Source organism: Protomyctophum parallelum, assembly GCF_964188405.1.
Source record: "Protomyctophum parallelum genome assembly, chromosome: 15".
Taxonomy (NCBI): Eukaryota; Metazoa; Chordata; class Actinopteri; order Myctophiformes; family Myctophidae; genus Protomyctophum; species Protomyctophum parallelum.
Window position 1 is genome coordinate 14,591,599 of NC_139710.1, and position 19,624 is coordinate 14,611,222.

General features: G+C 43.8%; 1 protein-coding gene across 2 annotated transcripts in view; it reads left to right on the top strand.

Annotated features, from left to right (window-relative positions):
* Positions 1–19,624, top strand: part of grid2 (glutamate receptor, ionotropic, delta 2) — a 765,355-nt gene that overhangs the window by 536,342 nt on the left and 209,389 nt on the right. For both annotated transcript variants that reach the window (XM_083784600.1, XM_083784599.1), the window contains 2 exons: positions 5,167–5,328; positions 9,795–9,914. In XM_083784600.1, the coding sequence (XP_083640726.1) occupies positions 5,167–5,328; positions 9,795–9,914 (282 nt within the window). The remainder of the gene's footprint in view (positions 1–5,166; positions 5,329–9,794; positions 9,915–19,624) is intronic.

Sequence of the window (19,624 nt, forward strand, 5' to 3'; positions counted from 1 at the left end):
TTTACTTTACATATGTGGAAAGGGCAGAGAGCATGGGGAAGAAGGAAGATCCCACTCAGCTTTACTTCATATGTGGAAAGGGCAGAGAGCATGGGGAAGAAGGAAGATCCCACTCAGCTTTACTTTACATATGTGGAAAGGGCAGAGAGCATGGGGAAGAAGGAAGATCCCACTCAGCTTTACTTCAGCCTTATGTGGAAAGGGCAGAGAGCATGGGGAAGAAGGAAGATCCCACTCAGCTTTACTTTACATATGTGGAAAGGGCAGAGAGCATGGGGAAGAAGGAAGATCCCACTCAGCTTTACTTTACATATGTGGAAAGGGCAGAGAGCATGGGGAAGAAGGAAGATCCCACTCAGCTTTACTTCAGCCTTATGTGGAAAGGGCAGAGAGCATGGGGAAGAAGGAAGATCCCACTCAGCTTTACTTCAGCCTTATGTGGAAAGGGCAGAGAGCATGGGGAAGAAGGAAGATCCCACTCAGCTTTACTTCAGCCTTATGTGGAAAGGGCAGAGAGCATGGGGAAGAAGGAAGATCCCACTCAGCTTTACTTCAGCCTTATGTGGAAAGGGCAGAGAGCATGGGGAAGAAGGAAGATCCCACTCAGCTTTACTTCAGGCTCCAGTAATTGTGTATTGTTTATGTAGATTGGTGAGAGTGCACACTAATGTAATTGCTACTGTCTCTCATAGTGGGTGCTGCAGCCATCAGCGTGTGTGTGTGTGTGTGTGTGTGTGTGTGTGTGTGTGTGTGTGTGTGTGTGTGTGTGTGTGTGTGTGTGTGTGTGTGTGTGTGTGTGTGTGTGTGTGTGTGTGTGTGTGTGTGTGTGTGTGCGTGCCTGAGTGTGCATGAGAGAGATCATCTGTACTTCAGTATACTATGTAGTATTTGTTCATTTTATTCATACACATAGACAGTGAGATACTGGCATTATGCCATCTGCCATCTCTTAATCCATCATACAATATTTATTGTACTTAAAATAATTGTGTGCAGCTTCATTGAGTTCTGGAGTGTTTTTTCAATATTCTGCGTGCATCCCCCATCGATATGAAATGCAGAGATCCATCCGAATCTCAGCATTCAGAATGACTTTCCCTATGTATTTATTTGTTGCACAATGTGCAGTTGCAGTAAACGTCTTAGGTGGTTAAGGTGCATTGCAAGGAATGTTTGATTCTGGGTGATTTGTGATTGTGTGCTTGAGTGAATCAGAGACAACGCTGATGAAGGCTTGAACGCCGAAACACGTTCGTTGCTGCTGCTCTGCAGCATACCATGTCAACTATTAAATAAATTAAGAGTGCCTTAAAACATGAGTTCCGTGAGTGCTGGTTTTCTCTTTCAGAGAAATTTCTGTTTGAGTGAATCAGAGACCCCACACGCATTCACTGTTGTAACCTTGAGTGAATCAGAGACCCCACACGCATTCACTGTTGTAACCTTGAGTGAATCAGAGACCACACACACATTGAAAGAAGTGGACCTGGATTCATACACTGGATTTGTATACCAAATAAATCTTTGCATATTAAATCATATAGAAGTGTGTGTGTGTATCTGAATCTTAAAGAACCTGTTATGAATGCTCAGTTGTCTTAGCGATGATTCACGGTGACCTTTGTTCCTAAATGGCCACGTCAGTTGGGCTATCGGGACTATTATTTAGTGAGTGTGTGTCCCCTCACGCATAGCCGCATACAGTACATGCATGCAAGCAAGCTAGCACAGAAACAGAGCTGTTGGACTAATGGCCTCTCCATCCAATTCATTACCTTGTTTGTTTTCTGTGTCTTAAGTGTATGCATGTCTGTGTGTGTGTGCGGCTGTGAGTGCGTGTGGGTGTGTGCGGGTGAGTGAATGAGTGTGCGGTAGGCTATTAGTCATGTGTGTTTGTCACTCTATTTATTATCCTATCATTAACATGGAGACAACAGGCTCAGTAAATCACACATTAATCAATCACATACTGAATCACCTACCCCCACCCTCTCTCTCTTATTTTCAGATACAGTGGCACAGAGAGTCTTATCAATTCCTTTAATGAATGTCAGCCTAAAAAATGTAGTATACACTCTGTGTGTGCGTCTGTGTTTGTGTTGCACGTGCGAGTGCGCAATCACGCGTGCATAGTAGTCTCTAGTCCATGCGTTGTGCATGGCCAAGTTTGTGGTTATACATGTAGGTGGTTGACCTTCCACACACACAGGTGCACAGAACATAACGGAGGGTAATTTTAGCTTAGCCTGGGGGATAATTACATGAACATTAGTGCCACTATAGGACTAAACATATCACTGCGAGGAGAGGTGAGAAAGAGGGCAGTCATGTCAGAGAAGTGCGTCAGCAGAGCTGGAATTGACAGCCTGCTTGCTTGCTACAGGGTTGTTGTTGTTGTTTTTCTTCTTTCATTAAAAGCGATGATGGGAAGTGGACATGGAGGCAACAATGGACATGGAGCAAAGGTCATACAGCTTTCATGGTCTGCAAGCAAGAGAAGTGTGTGATCATGCTGCCTTTCCTCCCACACTGAGAAGCTGGCATCCCGAGATGCATCCCACTATGGAAATGTGATGCAATGAATTGGAATTCAATTATTCTTTATGTTTGGTAATGTTGCAGATTCAGTGTGCATTCGGCATATTGCCCATGTCTTGGCCGCTTTATGACAGTCCATTTGAAAACATACACTGTTTGCGCACCTCAGTGAAACCCTTGCACAGTTTGTAGTCACATTGTTTCTGGGCACATTCAATGACCTGCCTCATAGGAGCACGCCTATGAGCTGAAGAAGATGCTCTGCCTCATAGGAGCACGCCTATGAGCTGAAGAAGATGCTCTGCTTCATAGGAGCACGCCTATGAGCTGAAGAAGATGCTCTGCCTCATAGGAGCATGTCTATGAGCTGAAGAAGATGCTCTGCCTCATAGGAGCACGCCTATGAGCTGAAGAAGATGCTCTGCCTCATAGGAGCACGCCTATGAGCTGAAGAAGATGCTCTGCCTCATAGGAGCATGTCTATGAGCTGAAGAAGATGCTCTGCCTCATAGGAGCATGTCTATGAGCTGAAGAAGATGCTCTGCCTCATAGGAGCACGCCTATGAGCTGAAGAAGATGCTCTGCCTCATAGGAGCACGCCTATGAGCTGAAGAAGATGCTCTGCCTCATAGGAGCACGCCTATGAGCTGAAGAAGATGCTCTGCCTCATAGGAGCACACCTATGAGCTGAAGAAGATGCTCTGCCTCATAGGAGCACGCCTATGAGCTGAAGAAGATGCTCTGCCTCATAGGAGCATGTCTATGAGCTGAAGAAGATGCTCTTGTGTAAACAAAAATACACATTAGACCAGTGTTTTCCAAACACTGGGTATCGACTAAAGATCCCTTTATTTCCTTTCCTTCAGAAATAATTCCTACCTAAAGAATTAAAGTAATAAATGCAACAATCAAAGAGAAATGGAAGATCTACAAGCTCACAAAGCGTTACATCGTGACGTGTGGCTTGTAGATTGGCAATTTTCAATTGTTTGCATCCCGGGAGGACCTCAAATGTCTTTTTTGGATCCCGGGAGGACCTCAAATGTCTTTTTTGGATCCCGGGAGGACCTCAAATGTCTTTTTTGGATCCCGGGAGGACCTCAAATGTCTTTTTTGGATCCCGGGAGGACCTCAAATGTCTTTTTTGGGTCCTGCACTAAATGTTTTGGGAACCACTGCATTAGACAATATTGCTTCTTCTTTCTTAACCAATTAACAACGGTGTCCCTAGTTTGAAAAACCAAAACTAATATTAAATTGTGATTAGTACTCGGCTATTTAGAATAAATCCTCGGACATGAACTGTTCTCAGTTGATGTATTCATCCATGCTGTGACTGGTTGTGACACAAAACGACTGTGGCACATACCTGAACGGGTAGTACCATGTGTACTGTGGACTGTGTCAACTGGATCACATAATGAGTTTGTGGTTATTTAAGTATTTATGTACATGCTTCCAAAAATGTTTACCATTGTGGATAATACTAAAATTACAGTTATAGTGTTCATTTTAAAAGGTGAATTTGTTGTTTATATGTAATTTAGTAGAATGGTCACCTTGGTGGCAATAAATAATTTACTGATCTTATGAACCATTCGTTGAACCCTAAAACCTAGGGTTAGACACGGTAATTTAAAGCTTCCAGTAGTCATCTTGAAAATCACTCCTTTACGGAAGTTTATATATATTTTTTTTTCTTTGTTTGCTATTTAGCATGCCCAATAGTAACACAATCCATTGAAAACCCCTTTGTAAACAACTAGTGACCTGTCTACGGGTTTAAAATTATTCATCACCACAACTGTTTTTCATCATTTTGTACTCCCAGAGGGCCTTTTAGAAATTAATGTGAATTTGAAAACAAAGTGTGCGTGCGCGTGAACGTGTGTGGAAGAAGGGGGGGGGGGGGGGGGGGGGGGGGGGTCACCTCTGTATGCTGTTCACACTCCACACAGACAGCTACAGATAATGAAATGCCATCTATTATACTGTATAGTTCCTTTATATAAAGCTCTATTGCTATGTGTGTTGCATTCACCCATTCACGTAGCCTATAGCCCTATACATTCAAACACTGGAGGTAAGGTACCAAGTTCGGGAGTACCTGTTTCAGTTACATCCTCAAGGACACTTCCAGTTCTCAGTTCGATCCTAGTTTGATCGATTCCCCCGTTCTACCTCCTGAGCCACTGGCGCCCCACTAATATTAACATAATAATGAATAATTATAGCCCACACGGGCACATTTTCTCCTTGTTAACTTCATAGAGGTACTTGGTAGGTTGTCACGTACTGCAATCACTAAAATTAATAATAAATAAATACAATTATAAGTTATAACCAGTAAGATGTCCTGAAGGGAGAGGTCGTATGCACGCATCCGCCTGGGTGACGGCAGACTGCTGGGCGAGCGCTGGCGCTTTGGCATGGGGGGTCAGATCAACATATAGAATGAATTCTGTACTGCCCATATATGGAGCGTGTCTTGAGTGTACAGGGTTTGATGGGGTCAGATCAACACAGTATATCACCATTACAAGTATAGAACCCCTGCAGTACATAAGTCTATAGGGTTTACTGTAAAGACCTTTCCTGATTTTGTTTTTTGTTTTCTACTCTCTGCAGATTACCAACCGCTACATCTACGATACTGTGCTGCTATTGGCCAACACCTTCCACAGGAAGTTGGAGGACAGGAAGTGGCACAGCATGGCAAGCCTGACCTGCATCAGGAAGAACTCCAAGCCTTGGCAAGGAGGCAAGAGTATGCTGGAGCATGTTAAAAAGGTACGGAAACGTGTGCATGCATGCATAACACATGAGCATGAAACGTGCACCAAATGCTGGATACTATTTTACCTAAACTAAAAACACTTTTTGTGCTCTGTGAGCTTCATCAAAGTTTTATGCTTTTAAGAATGTTGCAGGGGTAATGAGCATGTTTTCTTCAGTTCCTAGGAGAAAGTTGACTTTTGGGGATCCTGCGGCAGTTTATTTTATGAATCTCTGCCTTTCACCTTGAGATCAGGCATAGGTGTCTGGCAACTCTTTCATCACTGTTAAATCCAATTGGATCAATGCCCTCTGTTTAGATATCAATAAAAAAAACTACTTTGCGGATGGCAGTTTGACTGAATGATGTAGCCAAGTGAAATGCTAATTTAGGATTAGTGTCAGGCGATAATAAATCTGCTGCATTGGCTTTCATATCTATCTCAGTTTTTCACCTTGAGATCATGTCACTTGGCAACACTTGGCAACATTTTCATCAGCCGGCTGAACCACGGCTGTTAAACGAGCCCCGATGGTCGTCTCTGCTGAGTTGCATTCAAGAGACCTGAGAGATAATAGGGTTGTGTTCAACAGAGCCAGTATCGGTGTCATCTCCTGAGCACCTGCAATGTGCTCTGACTGCCAGTCTGCCACCCGTTATCACTTTGATTGTTCGTGTGAGTGGGTGTGCTTGTGTCTGTGCGTGTATTTTAATCACTGTTTTGGCATCTGGAGCCGTTAGGAGAATTTATGACAAATACTAATATGTTGCTGATGAGTAGCTCCATCAATGTGTGTGTTTGGCAAAAGGGGGGGAAGTACAAGACTAGGTCAAAAGCTAGTATATGGGGCAAATGTGACTATATGCCATAGCCTGGAGGCAAATTTACACTGCCATTGCATTAGCTAGTTTGATGTTTGCCAACCAGCATTCCATGGGGGAACAAGAGACCAAGCCAAGGAGAGTACAGGGCCATGGTGAGAGACACCATGGCCTTTTATGATTTATCTCCATAGAAACGTTCATCACAGATCCATCTTTCATTGCATGTTACTCTCTATTTCTCTACAACTTTATCTTTGAACAGAAGCTAATTGTTCTGTGTGCATTGTGCCAACCAATACTGAGCAGTTGACATTAATTAACCCCTCACTTATGAGCTCTGGTAAACAGTGTCTGGATGGGTTTCACTCCGGCTATGTTTTCTGGAAGCCAATAAACACGTTAGGCTAATTATTCCATGTGGACATCTCTGTGTGAGTGTGCAGTGTAAACAGGCATGCACATACTGTACATGCAACATGCAAGTGTGTGCATGTCTCTAGTGGTGCTTTGGCTGCAGGTATGCCTGTATACGTCTGTCTTTGCTTATGCTATACTATTCCCTCAACCCTATGTTCCTCAGGGTTCGGTTTAGGGTTAGTGTTAGGGTGTTTGATAGAATATGTTAATACAATATAGCACATATTAATAGCACACCACTGCAGTGGTGGTCTCCCTACTCTTCCATTTCCCTAAAGCACTTCTCTCCCTACCCACCTGCATGGGCGTAGCTTGAACTTGACCCCAGGGGGTGCGAATGTCTGGGGGGAATCCTGTCCGCAATTAAAAAAACAAATTGTATTCTTTATTTTGCCGTTTTTATACATTGCCCTAACCCCTACAAATGTCTTTTTAGGACAGCAGCACGCACACACACACACACACACACACACACACACACATGCACGCGCACGCACTACAGCCGTACAGCGAGTCATCATGTCATGATAAGAGAGATGATTACAAACAGTCAGAAGCACAGCACAAGTTGCAACAACAACCGGCATTGACAGGACACTGCAATCCTGCAAGTTTGTTTATTTACCTGATTGCTGTCAGTGTTTTCTTATAGTTCACTTTAGAAAACTGCGCAAATAAGTGGACTAGTTCATTGCAGAGGGGCGGGCTGGCAGGGGAATCTTTGTAATATTATGTCTCGAATGTCCTTAATCATTATAATCAAAATAGTAAAGTTTAGTGAAAAGCTTCGGCAGGATAACGGCACAGCAGCATGTACATAAGAGTCACAACAACTCACGTTTTACAGCAGATTTGTAACCATAGTGATGCCGGTCTCTTAAAGCAGGGGTTCTCAACCCGTGGGTTGCGACCCCCCTGCACCCCCATTAACTCCGCCCATGCCCACCTGTCTTCTTTGACAAATTGAAATAGAAGTCTTTTTAAATACTTTTGTAAAATCTGCTATTATAAAACCTGCTTCACTAGCTGCAAAATTAGTTTTTTACATTTATGGATTCAATAGATTATCAAGTTCACATTCGCTTGACTAACGTATACAAACCTAGTTGTTGAGGTATTCCATATTAAGTCAATGTGAAGCATGATACATGGGTTAAAGGTGAATTCCATACTAAAAGGCTTTCTTACCTTTCTTTGTAGTTGTTACGTCCCCACCAAAGAGGTCCAGGTGTTATTTTGTGCAAAAGCTCCGTATTGGCTATTTCCCCTACCATAAGCCCGAAATGAATTGCATTGCATTGAATTGAATGGGAATTGAATGGGGCTATGGGGTGTTGTGCTAATTCGCTTATTTCCATCGCTCAAAATTATAATTTCTTTGTATATATCCTCTCTTCATAATGTAAATAATATCCCAAGCGGCACACTTTACTACTACTTTCGATGGAAATAAGCGAATTAGCACAACACCCCATAGCCCCATTCAATTCCCATTCAATGCAATGCAATTCATTAAAGGCTTATGGTAGGGAAAATAGCCAATAATATATATACATACAAATATAGTGCAAAAAGATGATTTACAAGCTCACTACGCATGAAGAGCCATTCTCATTCTCTCTCTTGTACAGCTTGTGTGTCTATACGAACACACACTCACACCTACACGGTACACACAGCACAACCACACGTTGTGAGTCACACCTCTGTCACTGTGAAACAGTCAGTGTGACTTTGATCTGGTCACACTACTAGAGGGCAGGACAAACAGTGCGTGTATTTACATGTACATGTCATGCATTGGTGCAACAAAATGGCTGTTGCAACACAATGTGCTATTGTCCTCAAGTGATTGTCACCAGCACACACACACACACACACACACACACACACACACACACACACACACACACACACACACACAGATGCATGCACATGTGCATACAAACAAAAATTGTGCTGTCATATACGTGTGGTGTATGCACATTTTCTCATTCCTCATTCTCATGCACTCATTCACACTGTGATGGGCAACTCATGACTTTGGTACAACATGTGTGATTTTCCACCGGAGGCAGTCTATGTTACACCTTTCCGGTGTTATGCATGCATGCACGCACACATGCGCGCGTGCGCACACGCATGCACAGTTGCACACACATATATACCCACAAGCACAAGAGTACACATTATCCTCACTTAGTCCCAGTCCCAGCACAAACAATCGTAACACAATATGATACGATTGTTTTGTGGGTAATAATAATAATAATAATAAACTTTATTTATATAGCACCTTTCATACATAAAATGTATGAAAGTGCTTCACATAAAGTGCTTCACATAAAGCAGCGGAATGCCGGAAAACTAAAAAAGCAGGTCAATACAAGACAAAATATATACAAATTAGCAAATAAAAATAGCAATACAAAAAGGAAAAAATGGTAATAGATGACTCATTATCTGGCCATATCTTGATTTCAGTGTGTGCTTCGAGGTAGATGATATGATTGGTCATGCCTGAGTGGATGACAAATGCTATTTTATTTTAGAAAATGGAAAAGACGCTAATTTTGCAAAGTTATTCATGCCTGTGATTGTGGCATGATGATGAAGCACTGACTTTCACAATTATAGATCCCATATGCCTGAATGTTCGCTGCTTGTGCCATTCGACTTTATATGTAAGTAAGTAATTCATGTTTATCCGGTGAATAAATAAGCAACAAATGCAAGAGACGGCAATATAAACCTTGTTTAAGATAGAAAAACTAATTCACATATTCACACGGCAACAATTCAGCTCTGATTGGGATTGTACTAAAATACAAAACCCTTGCTCCAGTTTTTACATTTTCATTAGTTTATGTTATTTAGTTTTGACTTCATGTTTGCAATTTCAGTTAGTTTTAAAAGAGTTTTAGCTTAGTTTTAACTTGATTTGATTTAGTGTTAGTGTTAGTGTAATATGAGGTAGTCAGGGATGAGATTATGCCATGCATTGTGAGTTTGTAGATTGGCTATTTAAAATACAAATACAGTATGAAGGACATTGGCTGTGATTTTGTTTAATTCACACACAGTATACACAATACAGTTTCAGCTTCTTTTTTTTGGGAAGCCTCATTTTCAGGATGTTTTTATTTTGTATTATTATAATTGTATTTATTCTAGTTTTAGTTATTTGATTCGTTTTAGTTAACTATAATAACCCTGTCCCATTCCTTGTGTTTTGCAGTTTGGTGTAAGCGGTCTGACCAGTTTCCTGGAGTTCACCGATAATGGCACCAACCCCAACATCTTCTTTGAAATTCTGGGGACAAACTACGGAGAAGACAGAGGCAGAGGTGTCAGCAGGGTAAGTCCATAGAAAATGAGTTGTCCATTTTGTTTTGTCCTGTTGGCACTGAGTAGTAGAAGTTACTTTCAGTCAATACTGTATTCAAAAGTGCTTTGACGCATCCACGCAACACCAGAGAAACTTTACTTCATTTATAATTCTACTGTAAATCTCTCATTCCCAGATGAGCTTACCTCTCATTTTTCAGGGAGTTGCTTGTCACCTCTGCGTAGAAGAATGAAAGCCACTTTACATAATAGTACTACTTGAGCAACTGATTTATACATTGTCAAACAACGGTTTGACTTGCGAAAAATTGTCGACCTACGAGCTCACGACACAAACATGACACGTGTACATAACATAATACATTGTGAGCTGTTAGATGTACAGTATAGGGCGGCTATATTAAGCATTTCTCTTTGTATGTTCATTGGTCATATTCCTATAGAGCCGGGTGGCTAAGTTGGTAGAGCTCTCGCCTTTGGACCAGGGTCATGGGTTCTATCGCCAACTCGGCATATGAATAGCACGGCTTGGGTGCAATAGCAAGCTTTTGTACTCCACCTCAGCAATCCATCTCCCAGGGGTCTAGCTAGCACACTGAGACAGGGAAAGACTCCTGCGTTCTCTGCTGATACTGGCAATTACAGCCTCTCTGACCTACTTACCTACCTATAGAGTAGCAGAAGGAAAAGGGAAAGGTTCTGAAAAAGCACAGAGGAACTCAGTCTTGCACTGGGGTGCCGGAAGTCAAAAGGAGTCACTCACTTGCCGGCTGCGTCGGTGGGTTCTCTCAGTTGTATACTTACTTCTTACTTCTACAGTTGCAATACACAAGCTGCATGCTCAGCCCTATCGATTCTATACCAGCTAAACTTCCCTTGTTAAGGTTAACTAATTGGAATATTTCAGTGTGATCTGCTGCTGTGCCGTTATCCTGCCGAAGCTTTTCAGTAAACTTTACTATTTTGATTATAATGATTAAGGACATCCGAGACATTACAATTACATTACATTCCCCCGCCAGCCCGCCCCTCTGCAATGAACTATTCTACTTATTTGCACACACACACACACACACACACACACACACACACACACACACACACACACACACACACACACACACACACCCTACTGTCACCCTACTTTGGATAATTCCTCACTCTCTTCAGTTCCAAATTTGTATTTCCACTTTGTTTACAATGTCCGCCATTGTTGATTTTCCAAGTTGGCATGGAATTGAAACAAGCATGGGTTTATCTAGCATCAGATTAAAATGACTCAAATATTAAATAAGGTAATATCGCCATCAGGGTCGTTAACAAAGTTATGTATTTACTCGCTTAGAGTGTTTAATATCATAATTCCCACAGCCACTTTTCAATGTTTTTCTATGGGGGCCGACTAGAGATTCCCGCAGTGACACGCTATTATGACTCGTCATTTTCAGAGGTGGATGGGGAGGTGCTTCGGGAGTTGGGACCTCCTTCTGACAGCTCTCAAAGAAGACACATTGAGAGTATAGTGACATTGGCAAATGTTTTCACATTTAGCCTATTACACAATTAAATTGAGCCTGCCAGCTCTACTGGTATTCAGGTGGACGGTGTTTGCAGTTAGTTGGTGCAGACCCGACCAGGAGCAGAGAGGGCCATTATGTGGAGAGGTATTGAGGTCAGTTAGTTGGTGCAGACCTAGCCTGAGCTAACGTGTTAGGTTTCTGGTCTAGAGGGGCGGGTCGCGGCTCAGATTTGCGCACGCCCTGATTGGATCTCATCGATCTGTCCGTCACCCCCGGCCCCTCCTCTCCCCCCTAGTGCAGCGCTACGTCACATCATTTGGAGCGACGCCCACCCAGAAGGGTTGACTCCCACTTTTAGACCAGAGCGGCCAATGCGTTCCTCCAGGCTTTCAATGTTTGCACCAACAAAAATGAAAGCCTGGTACCGAGGCTAGTGCAGACCCGACCAGGAGCAGAGAGGGCCATTATGTGGAGAGGGGTAACGCAGTTGTATAATATGATCCCCTGTAACTGTAATAGCTCTGATGTATCTTGTGCATTCCACTCATCTGTCGTTAATGAGAGGCACTCTCCTTGTCTGAGGTGTCAATTTAGATTTTGACTCTTGGTACAGAGCTGATTTATACTTGGGTAGCGTGTCTAGCACAGAAAATATAAACGATGCTTTGTGAGCCTGTGGTGCAAGTCTAGGCAGCAGGCATATTAACTGTAAAAAAGGATGGACTGTGTGTGTGTGTGTGTGTGTGTGTGTGTGTGTGTGTGTGTGTGTGTGTGTGTGTGTGTGTGTGTGTGTGTGTGTGTGTGTGTGTGTGTGTGTGTGTGTGTGTGTGTGTGTGTGTGCGTGTGCACGCGTGTGCGTGTCTTCACAATCATGCAGGGTGTTGGAGAAACCATAGATCTACCAGATCTATGGCATATTAACAGGCATATTAACTGTAAAAAAGGATGGACCACCATCACCTTCCATATAATATAATAAGGAAGGGACTGCACACTGTTCATACTGTACATATATGATTGAAAGCTGGACTCATCCATTTGAAGTATAACTGCCTATAAATGGTTGAGATTGACTCATCATGGGGGTGTGTATTTGTCTAAAATTTACAGTAGTGTTTTAAGTAGTGCATTCTCAGATCTGACCAGCGCTTCATTGCTCTACCATGGTTCTGATCTGACCAGCGCTTCATTGCTCTACCATGGTTCTTCATTGCTCTACCATGGTTCTGATCTGACCAGCGCTTCATTGCTCTACCATGGTTCTTCATTGCTCTACCATGGTTCTTCATTGCTCTACCATGGTTCTTCATTGCTCTACCAGGGTTCTGGCGGCTTTTGCTCTGCTCCTCCCGCTGCTCTCTTGCTCTCTGTTCTGGAATGGGGATCTGGTACTCTATAGCGCCCCCACATGGACGTCAGTGTTAGACTCCCTAAATTGACTCTTTAGTTGCTGGTGCAACTCATGTGGGTTACATAGGCCTAAATACATAAATGGTAGAGACAATTACTCGTCATGTTTGGAAATGGAGTTCAGCATTCAGTACATGAAACAACTTCACAACAGAGTTACAAAGCTGCATTTCACTGGGAGCATACTTGAACATGCATGTCTCTCTCTCTCTCTCTCTCTCTCTCTCTCTCTCTCTCTGTCTCTCCTCCTTACACCAGAGGGATCTATCTGTAGATTGCAAATGAGATAGTCAGATGAGATTATGGATAATGCAGTGAGACGCTAACATAACGCGGCATGCCGCCACAGACAAAATTAATCCTTAAAGCACAACATAATTACATTAAGGCACGATTCCCTTATCAGAGAGCATAATTACTTCTGAGGAAATTCAGACAGACTTTGTCATACAATATTATTGCCACAGTCTTCTAAATTAACATATTATTTTGTTGGCCTCTAGTTGAGATTAAGTGAATTTTAGACTCAGACTCAAATCACCAACGGGAATTCCTCAACTTGGAGGGAAGGTGATGTTGGCCATTTCTATAGAGAGGTCCTCGTGGGGCCTCTACGGCGGTGCCCGTTGGGCACTGGCCTACTTGGAATGATGCAAGTTAGAAATGCATGCCCCACCCAGATATTATGTCTGTGTCCCCTTTATGCCCAAGTCAGAATGATGTCTGTGTCCCTCTGTTTCCCTTTATATATGGAGTTCTATGTCAGCCATGCCCAAATATGGAGTGTTGGGATGACAGAACAGGCCAGTTTATGGAGTTCTGTGTCAGCCATGCCCAAATATGGAGTGTTGTGAGGTCAGAACAGGCCAGCTCCATATATGGACCCTGGGCAGGGGCCTGGTCCAGAGCCCGGGCAGAGGCCTTTTTGGGGCGGTTCTGGACAACCGTGGGTCCGACTGACTCGACACCGGGCACTGCACTCCCTGTGGTGGTGTGGAACGTGTGTGTCAAATTTGAAGTTGGTGGGGTGAACGATCCTCGATTTAACACTTCTGTTGCCCAGGACGTCCACTCCACACACATTATCAAATAAAACCGCGGGGTGCCTGCGTGTGGGGACGTCTTAAGGTCTTTTTGAGGGGAGCCAGCCCCTCCTATACACAGGTTTAATGTTTGTCTTTAGTTCAATGTTTGTTTTGTAAACGCCATTGACAATGGAGGGAAAATGTACGTCATAATGTACCTCATTATGTCATATTGTCTCTTTATTGTTAATGGCGTTTAATGTTTGTGTTGGCACCGTTTGTTTTACATCACCATTACATCACCTAATCAACATGAGTTTAGACTTTCATATATTAGCGTCCCTCACTTTACACGAGTGTGATTATTTTATAAAAGGGGATTGCTAAAATCAATGTTTTGGAAACATTTCTCTCAGTTGGAGTTGCATTGCGTCAATTTCAGCATCACTTAATTTAACACGGAGCACGCCAGAACCGTAGTAACCGTAGGATTAAATTAATCATCTAGTCTGCCAGAACCGTAGCCTACGTTTTCAAGGGTTTATATTCTTTAATCCATGTTTTGATAGGATCGAATCGCTGTCGTTCGTTAGCATAACAGTCAAAGTGGGACAGTGGCCGTGGCCATTTTGCACAATGAATGCCGTTTCTGGTTAAAACAAGGTTTTTCAACGGCCGACAGCAGGCTATTTGGCTCTTCAAAATAAGCATTGCGCGCGATAAAACCTTGACAATGCGCGATAGATAGAAAGAATCCTGGCCGGTAGACGGTTAGTTGTTCTATTTATTGTTGAACTGGTTGAGGGCTCCAAATTCCACCAGCCTTTAAGCTCTGCTTCAAATGCAGAATGTGACAGGAAAGCTGGCTTAGTGAAGTGCACATTAATTCACATACCTTACCGTACCAACGCAGACTTCACTTAAAGGCACGGGGGAATTTGCTCTGCACCTTTGATGTGCAGAAATCTGGCCCTCAGAGTTTGATATGGAAAGGTTTTTGTCACTATGTAGAGGAAGGTGATGCAAAGCAGTTTATACAAGTAGCTTCACCTAAGGTGTTATGCAAAATAAAAAAAATAAAAAAACAAACAAGCAGAACAATTTCTCTAAATGGATGGGTGGTAAAATTATGCTGTTGTTTTGTCTTAGTTATATTGACTTTTTACATCATTACATATTTTTTTTTGCATTTGCACCGAAACGAGAACGGATCGTTTGTCTTGTGGCAGCTGTTTCAGAGGACTGCCTTGATGCCTACTCCCTGGGGGTGGGGGGGGGGGGGAACTCAGCGGAAGACCTAAGGGTGCGCTCAGATTTGAGCAGGTATTTAGCATTCTCTAGATGATAGCATACTCAATCTTGTAAATATTTGATCGTTAGCATTCACCAGGGAGTCTCTGGGCAACCTTTGTTGTATTATTTAGCAAGAGCTCAGTTGGAATATATGTAAGTGATGGTTAACGTCTATCGGTGCGGCGGTTTGACCGCACAATGGCCTTCCCCGGAAGCAACATGCCAGACTCATGTCAGAAACAAGTCTGGCGTAAATTATACATTGTCAGCCTGTCTCTGCCCTTCCTGCTTACGGTATCTCTTCCTTTTTCCTCTATCTCCTCTTCTTTCTCTCTCACTCCCCTTTTCTCTCTCATTCCATGTGCATATCTGTCTAAAGAACATCTGCTTCCAAGACTAATACTAATAATATAGTCCATGACATGGATGGATCCACAACATACTCAGTAAGTGCCTACATGATATGACTCTGAAATATCAAAGTTGTCTCCAGTTTATTGCAAACAGTCAGATGTAATGTCATTTAAAATCAATAATTAAATAATTAAACGTCCTTACACTTGCTAACCTTCATTAGTGTGACGGTGAAGAAATGACCCTTTATGCTTACACTGAATATTTTGTGTGGAAAGAAACATGCAACACATTGCACATAGTTCAGTATTACGCAGGCACCGCACGCACGCACGCAGGCACGCACGCAGGCACGCACACACGCATGCACGCACGCAGGCACGCACGCACACACACACACACCCTGTTGTCTACTGTTGTCTTTCACGGTCCTGTAAACCTCAGTGGATTTTATGCGCAGCGCTGCTACACACTGAATCACCCGCTCCCATCATTAGGACGTGCACGTGTGAGTGTGTGCATGTTGTGCAATAATATCATTCCAATATTATCACACAACAATCATATAAAGCCCTCATCACACCAAGACAACTATGTATGTGTGGTCTGTGCACGTGTGCACATTCTGTTATCGACTACCACATTGACTCATTGCTGACCTCAGTGGTAGCAATGCTCTCCTCTCCTCTCCTCTCCTCTCCTCTCCTCTCCTCTCCTCTCCTCTCCTCTCCTCTCCTCTCCTCTCCTCTCCTCTCCTCTCCTCTCCTCTCCTCTCCTCTCCTCTCCTCTCCTCTCCTCTCCTCTCCTCTCCTCTCCTCTCCTATTCCTCTTCCTCTTCCTATTCCTCTTCCTCTTCCTCTCCTCTCCTCTAACTTGCCTTATCCCCATTGAGGTTGACTATAATGACATGCATGCAATGCTTCCTCTGTTCTGTGTCTTTCTTACTTTATTCATGTTACGCTCCCTTGACATATACTGTCTCTCCCTTTTCTCTCTATCCCTTTTATCTCATCTTTCAAAGCCCCCCACGCACGCACGCATGCATGCACGCACACACACTGTCCCCCCCAGTAATTTTGTCTTTTTTCGCTCTCATTATCATTTCATGTCTCTCTTTAGCTAGATTTATACTTAGTTGCGAGCTGGTACCGCTGTACCGTACTGTTGTGACGAAGAGAGTTGAACCAGAAGGCAAAGCTCTCTGTCTTTAATGGTCATGAAGTGTGGGTCATGTCATGACCGAAAGAATAAGGTCGCGAATACAAGCGGCCAAAATGAGTTTTCTTCAACGGGTGGCTGGCATCTCCCTTAGAGATAGAGTGAGAAGTTCAGTCACACGAGAGAGTCTCGGCGTAGAGTCTCTGCTTCTTCGCCTGGAAAGGAGCCAGCTTTGGTGATTCGGGCAACTAGTTAGGATGCCTCTCGGGCGTCTCCCTAGGGACGTCCTCGAGGCACGTCCCACTGGGAGGAGACCCCGGGACAGACCACGGCCCAGTTGAAGGAAACACATCGACTCACTGGCCTTGGAACGTCTTGGGATCCCCCAGGAGGATGTCATTAATGTTGCTCTGGAGAGCCTCACTGCACTTGGGAAAAAACAGTTTTTCATCCTGGTTGTCCTTGCCCAAATACTCCTGTACCTTTTCCCTGAGGGTAGGAGCATAAACAGGCCGTGGGAGGGATGATGGGGGTCCCCAATGATGCTGGTGTGAACTGCACCACTCTGTAAGCAGATCCACCTCCTTCCTATAGTCAGACTCATCATTTTTACTAATGAGCCCCACCACAGTAGTGTCATCAGCAAATTTGAGGATGTGATTACTGCCAAATTTGGCAGAGCAGTCGTGGGTCAGCAGGCTGAACAGCAGGGGGCTCAGGACGCAGCCCTGAGGCGATCCTGTGCTCACTGTGATGGTCCCAGATGTTTGGCCGTTGACTTTGACTCGCTGTTGCCTCTGAGACAGGAAGTTGAGGATCCAGGTGCAGGTGCCATGGTCCACATTCAGCAGCCGCAGCTTTTCCACCAACTGTTGTGGAATAATGGTGTTAAATGCTGAGCTAAAATCAATGAACAGGAGCCTGGCGTAGGTGTTCTCTTTCTCTAGATGTGACACGGTGAAAAAAAGTAGCTAATTTACATGCTCACAATGCATCACGCTGTGATGTTTAGTGAACTTGTAGATCTGCCATTTCCGTTGCACAGCACCGGCGCGCATCAGAGTGTATCAGGCCCTTTTACAGGCTCATCATGGCCATACCTCCCACACACCAGTGTGTGTAAACACATATGCAGTTGTCTGGCGGTCGTAATGATGAGAGCAGACAACATAGATCAATCACAATTATGACCGCTGCACTGTGCTAGAATTGGTTCTTTACGCTCCGTTACTTTCAGTGGCGATGGCGCTGAATCCTCTAGGTGTGTTTCTCTCCTCTATACATCCGCCGGCATGCCAGGCTCCATTTCTTCTCCCTCTCTTGTGCGGGCGACACGGCTGCTGCGTGTGTAATTGCTTCGTTAGCTATCTGCAGGCGCCTTAAGTGATTTAACGAGTGGGAGAAAACGGTGCGAGATTTATACGCAACATTCAGGGCAGTAAAAATAAAAAAGGAAGCGTGTGTGTGTGTGTGTGTGGTGTGGGGGCATGTTGCCCCCTGAGCTCAGTGAAAGGAGAATGGGGGCGGGGTAGAGGGGCAGAGGTGAAGAGAACGAGACAGGTTGGGGGAAGGGGCAAGTCGGAGGATTAAGGGAGCAATGAGAAGGTGGTGGAAGATTGATATGTGGATAATTGAGGGGAATGGATAGAAGAGAAGATGAGAGGTATAATAATAAGAGAGAGAGATTAGATAGATGGCTTAATCTTCAAAGATCTTGTAGAGATAGAAACAGCAGCGCAGGTCAAAGTATAGTCACAGCTCTCTCTCTCTCTCTCTCTCTCTCTCTCTCTCTCTCTCTCTCTCTCTCTCTCTCCCACCCCCCCCTCTCTGTCTCTCTCTCTCACCTGCCTCCCTCCCTCGTCCCCACTCATGCACCACTTACCCATCTGTTGGAGGTTGAGTTAGAGGAGATCTCCATCTCACGACGGCTCGCTAACTGCACTGTGCTTAGATTGGGGTCATCCTCAATTATCATGTGCGCTCTGCGTCTGTCACAGCCAATAACTTTACTTAACATTCAGCGAGTTTAGAAGGGGCGGGGTCACCTCGCATCTGAGGTCTTGCAATGAATCTGCCATCACTTGAGAAACAATATCCTCGTTTTGACTGATTGAGAATGATGGGTTTTTAAATGTGACGATAGAACAGTGACTGTCGCCAGCGCAACGCATGCGTCATGCCCCACCGCCTAGCCTAAAGTGCTCACACAAAAGTGTATTTGCAAGTGCATTGCCATAAATCCCTTGACATGTTTTGAAATCCTAAGCTTGCCTTGGCGGCTTTGCATGACAATTAATGTCAGTTTGTGTAACCATCAGTAAAGAACACAGGGAGCCACTGCATTGAACAAACAAGCACGCACACATGCACGCACGGACGCACGCAGGTACACACACACACACACACACACACACACACACACACACACACACACACACAAACACACACACAGAAGATTTGTTTTCAAACACTCACCATTTCAGCTTAGTGTCACACAAAGTTGCTTTTCGTTGACTAGGAATGCTCAGTTGTGACGCATAAATTGCTTTCATATCCGATCCAGAAAATGGAGGAATGCTCTGTACGCTTGTTTAATTATGTGGCGGTTGTTCTCAGTTGCGGCGCACAGGGTAACACTATTATGGATATGCATGCTTATAACACAGCATACAGTAATTACAGCATAATTATAGTTAGTTATAGTTAAGAATCCATAAATAGTAAGAATTCTTTATAATACAAATCATAACAAAGCATTGTATAATGACTTTTAAGGTCAAATATTATTATACTTCATAAGTGTGCGTGTGGTGCGTGCGTCTGTGTGTGATCCACAGTTAGGCTGCACAATGGGCCGCAGCAGTGTCTCTGGTTACTGCTTTCTTCATGACAGGAGTAGTAATGTATAGTGAGGAGGAGGTCCCAGAGTCCCAGAGCACAAGAACACATTTCTCATTTGT